General features: G+C 40.6%; 2 protein-coding genes and 1 long non-coding RNA gene across 4 annotated transcripts in view; 2 read left to right on the top strand and 1 right to left on the bottom strand.

Annotated features, from left to right (window-relative positions):
* The window catches only part of LOC121718361 (acylphosphatase-2), an 8369-nt gene extending 7799 nt beyond the window's left edge, over positions 1-570 (top strand). For both annotated transcript variants that reach the window (XM_042103392.1, XM_042103390.1), the window contains exon 4: positions 263-570. In XM_042103392.1, coding sequence (XP_041959326.1) covers positions 263-377 — 115 coding nt within the window. In that variant the 3' untranslated portion in view covers positions 378-570. The remainder of the gene's footprint in view (positions 1-262) is intronic.
* A 3153-nt stretch (positions 571-3723) lies between these two features.
* Positions 3724-5000, bottom strand: part of LOC121718413 — a 1490-nt gene continuing 213 nt past the window's right edge. Inside the window, exons 2-3 of the long non-coding RNA XR_006033930.1 lie at positions 4342-4466; positions 3724-4156 (exon numbers count right to left, since the gene is read on the bottom strand). This is a non-coding gene — a long non-coding RNA (uncharacterized LOC121718413). The remainder of the gene's footprint in view (positions 4157-4341; positions 4467-5000) is intronic.
* LOC121718327 overlaps positions 4746-5000 on the top strand; it is a 7645-nt gene continuing 7390 nt past the window's right edge. Inside the window, exon 1 of the mRNA XM_042103345.1 lies at positions 4746-4878. Within this exon, the coding sequence (XP_041959279.1) occupies positions 4820-4878 (59 nt within the window). The 5' untranslated portion in view covers positions 4746-4819. The remainder of the gene's footprint in view (positions 4879-5000) is intronic.

Here is a 5000-nt window from a genome sequence, read left to right as displayed (position 1 = left end):
AACCTCATTTAGCTAAGTGATTGAACTGTTTCCATACATGTGTCCACATAGGTATTCATACATCTATGTAAAAAAGACTCTCTGGTCTATCAATAGTGTATCTGGTCAACAAGACAATAGATTTGTAGATGCATGACTACCATGAGTTTATAGTTTTGGATGTTATTGTTTCAGCGCTGTGTGAGGAATGGAAAATCAAATGTCTTTAATAAAATATATTAAATATGGGATTTGACTGTTTGTCCTGTCTGGCTCGCCATAGGAAGGCGTGGCTGAGCAGAGTGGGCAGTCCCAGCTCCCGCATCGACCGTGCCGAGTTCACCAATGAGAAGGTCATTTCCAAACTGGAGATCCACGGCTTCGGCACCCGTTATTAAAATATGAAGCCCCCTACCCCAAAGCACAACACTGGATAAGGGACGGCAAGGTTAACTGTAGTCTTGCTCAAGTACTGTAGATTTCTGTTCTCTTTTGAATTAAAGGTAAACTATGCAGGTTTTTTAGCTTAATATGCAGGTTTTTTTAGCTTAATATGCAAGTTTTTTTAGCTTAATTTACCTTCATTTAACAGCTTCAGAGTCATTGGAATGGTTATATGACTTTTTTCGGGTTGAATGGTGGCCGTCTCGCTTCCCCCTAGCGCCTGTGAGCGGAAAAAACACATTTGCAAATGTGGGCCGGCGGGCCGACGGCCTCAGTGTCAGGAAGTATAACGAGTGTAACGAATTGCTTTACTGCATTCAAATACACATACTGTACACGCCAGGCACCGGCTAGAAAAAGGTAGCGATGGAGTTTCTCAGACATTCGTCATGACAGAGCCAGCGAAAAAGAAGCAAAAACCGAGAAAACAGTAAGGAATATGCTAATTCTGCATAGTTTACCTTTAAGTCTTTAATAGCAGCACTGTTGAAGACAATTACCGGTACAAATGTGTTATATTTCTAATATCCAACCATTAATATAGGAATCTTTGAGTAAAAAAAAGTTGTTCAAACTTTGATTTATCTCACAGTAATACCTTACTATTAGTCTTGAGAGGGCAAAATGGCACTTGAATATTATTTTGAGCTTTCTCTCTCACGTTATTGAAATGTTACAGGTGAAGAAATGTGCCTTTGGACGGGGATGGACAGTGTGGGTGGTAATGCAGCCAAATGCAAAAGATAAATGCAAAAAAGCACTCTTATCTGACTAACTGAAAAACTAAAGTTTGCACATCATAGCTCTTCCTGAGGTAACTCCTAGAATGACTGTTGTTACAGTAAGAAGTGCATTAAAATTGACAAATGTAAGGTAAAGTCTATTTATTTGTGTAGTATGAGTCTATGTTAGGATTAAATTGAAATGTAATGTCATGGAACTTGCCAAAATGTTACCCGAAAAATGCACATAGAAATAAAAAAATCAGTATTTTAATATAACTTGTTGTATATACTGTGTATCATTTATATTGTATCATGAAGTGTCACCGACCACAAACTGCATGGTTAAACTGCAGGTGTTTCCCTGAGCATCTTATCTCTGCTGTCCACATAGAGTCTTTCACAGCAGCGCTGAGCTAGTGCACACACAAGAAACTATAACAGCCAGAGAATACAAGAGTACACTCACATTCTGTATAATGGGCAGGTTTTACCCACAATGCACCTCTGCTGCCACACAGACTGTCCTGAGAACCAGGGAGACAGAGAAAAAGGAAAAAAAGGAATAGACAGAGAGAGAGAGAGAGAGGCCGAGCGAGTCAGGACTACACTTCTAGCAGTCTAAAAATAACCTGCACCACGACAGTCGATGCAAGCCAGAGGACTCTCATTCACTTGTGCTTCTTCCCTCGAGCTACTTACATCTTGCAGATTCTTCGAAATTATTAGAAATTATTAAATTATTGAGGTGATGATTCTATCTGTTAAATTGATAGCCAAAAGCTAGTCAGTTTCCTTGTTTGTACAGAAAAACTGAGGGAAAGAAGAAGAGTGAAAGAAAAAAGAAAGAAAGAAAGACAGCTTAAGATCCACACAGACAGGAGGGAAGGACTGGGTCTTCTTTTATTTCCCAGCATGCTCCTCTCTCTGTGATGGCGGGCCTAGCTGCTTGCTCATTGGCAGGCGGCCGGGCTGGAATCCTCTAAGCTGGCAGTAGTGAGATTAGCAGAGCAGAGGCTGATCCTGAGCCCAGCGCTGGCGCACCAAAGCCCAGCTAGCGCGGCCAGACAGCAGACTGACTGACCAAGGCTGAGACAGAGGCAGCGAGGTATCCATGGACCCTTTCAACAATAAAAACAAAAACAATGCTTGAACGTTCTATCTGGGCCCCAATCTACTTCCTCTGCATTAAGATAACATATGGAATGTTAAAAAGGAAGTCTTGTGGGGCCAACTTTGATGCCGATAATGGAACTCTCTTGAAAGGGTCCATATGGAATGGGTGTGTTGTGTATGCCATCTGTCCATTGTTTACTCACTTATTCATTCGTTCATTCATTTGTATATCCCTAAACAACAAAAATGTGATATTTGTTCTGTCCCTCTTGTGTGTCCATCATTTACTCACACATTCACCCTATTAAATATGCATTCCTTCCTATAAATCTCATCTATCCATCCATCCATCCATTCTTTCATTCATTCATTCATCTGTTTAATTATTTTTCATTCTATTTTATATATGTTTGTTGTTGTTGTTTTGCCAGGCCTTCTGAACACCACAGTCCCCATCCCTCCACTCATATAGTGCTGTGCTGTTTGTGGCATGAACTGCAGCTCCATCTAATCCCCAGGATCAGACAGGGTAATCAGCAGCGCTACACAGCGCTCCAGCCACCAGCGTTAATGATAAAAACACACACACACACTGTTGCTGTCCATGGGGGCTGGGGGCAACAGAATCCTCTCAGGCAAGAACGAGAGGGAGGAGGGGAGGGGGTCATGGGGCAACTGTTCAACAAGAATGTTGTTTTCATATCTGAATGTTCTCGAGTTGCCTTCTATCCTCACACACTGTGTAAATATTTGTAAATATATACTATTTACTAATTAAAATGTAATACTACTTTTATCAATGCATATAAATGTATATGATATTTTTAATTTTATTTTAATTTTATTCAAATATTATATATTTGTGTATAGAAATTGTAGTTCTTCCACTGCATTTACGGTAGTTCTCTGTAATACAGTTTGATAAAGAAAAAAACATCTTGTGTCAAAGTCAACATTTTTAGACAATAAGTTTTACTTTGTGTGGTACTCTTAATTTCCTCTGGACTCTCAGAACGAATTCAGTCTGAAGTAGTGGCTGCGGTCCTGCTCACCCGGCAAAGGTAGGCTGTCTGTGACTGGGGACGTAGAGGACCTGACTCATGGGAGAGGTCCCTGATATTACCCTGGAAATCCAGAGTTCTCGCGGGAGCACTATTTGAATTTGCTCAGCGAGGATTTGGGTCTAGATTTCCAGGCTACCCTGATCCAAGGATGACACAATAAGCATGTCTCAATTGGTCAGTCAAACATGTTGATGATTGACTTCCAAAACAGTTGATTTGATTGGTCAGTCAAACACAGTAGACCAGTAGAACACAGAACATTTTCTTATAAATAGGTTAACATATATCTATATATCTATCTATATATCTATATCTCTCTCTCTCTCTCTCTCTCTCTATATATATATATATATATATATATATATATATATATATATATATATATGATTGATGTGCATCTCACCACTACAAACTATTATACCAGGCGAACAAAAAATAAACTGGCAGCAGACACCACAAGTGAATGTCCATCTGCATCACAAAGAGGAGAGATAAGTGAGTTTCCCAAAACAATCTGGTATCATAATGGGAACACAACATCCCATTGTCATGTGCCCAGGATCTGTTGGGCATCATCCGCCTTTAATCCAGAGCAGATGTCAAAATACCACATGCCAGGGCCAGTATAGATGGCGGAGATGCGGCTGTAGCCACGCAGCGTCTGTGGCAAACATTAGCCTACACAAGTTTTTATTTTTCATTTCCCAAATAGCTCAGCTTCAGCAGAAGCTCTTGCAGTGAAAGTGGTCAGAAAACCAGAAACCAGAGGTCAGACGTTCAGAGCCATACGAGGGGGGGGGGGGGGGGGCTTCTAAATGATCTCGCAGAACACTTTGAAAATAAAGGAAAATTATGCAGTCAGTTTAAATTCTAGACACAGAATGCATACAATGTATAAGTGTGCTGTTGCCATGAAACTTTTCATTGTGTAGGCTATGTGTGTGTTTGTGTGTGTGTGTGTGTGTGTGTGTGTGTTGGAGGGGAGGCATTGGCCTGATGTCCTGTAATTGAGTTACGTGTTAGTCCAGGAGAAAATGGCTCAGGAGATCAAAGTAGACAGATGTGGCTGGCGAGAAGACTGCAGAACACCAGGAACACGGCTGTGAAGTATCAGTGCCCTGCCCATAAACCAGCTCAGCATCTGAGAGATGTCACACGGAAAAAAATGACATACTGTGATGAGAATGAAATGTAAAAGTATTCATTCATCATCTTATTTACTTACTAGACTTTACTTGATTTACTGTAAAACATGTCGAGATTAAAGGACTTTTTTGTTCACCAAACCCAGCGCTTTCGTTGTGAATGCGCCACAAGCTGTTCTAGACCAGTGAACACATAGTCTATGGGTGAAGTTGTGACGAAATTGGAATGAAGTGCTTGTCAACAGATGTTGCATGGCAACATGTCAATAGTGACCTAAAGAAAAGTTTCATGAATGCAAAACTACAGTTAGCTAGGTTACCCCACTCAGATCCCTAGCCTACTGCAGCCATGCACCAACATGCGGAGATATGTTTACCGCGCAAAAAGAAGGTCTACGACTACGTCCAGTGAGTATAATCATAGAAATGGAACTCATATTTAAATTATCCGGTCATTTTAAATATTATCTCCTTGACCAATCTGTTGGATATCTGGCCAGTTCGTTTGTTCAATTAGACAAACGATTGCG

Source organism: Alosa sapidissima, chromosome 9 (assembly GCF_018492685.1).
Source record: "Alosa sapidissima isolate fAloSap1 chromosome 9, fAloSap1.pri, whole genome shotgun sequence".
Classification (NCBI taxonomy): domain Eukaryota; kingdom Metazoa; phylum Chordata; class Actinopteri; order Clupeiformes; family Clupeidae; genus Alosa; species Alosa sapidissima.
This window is presented reverse-complemented; position numbering and strand designations above follow the sequence as displayed.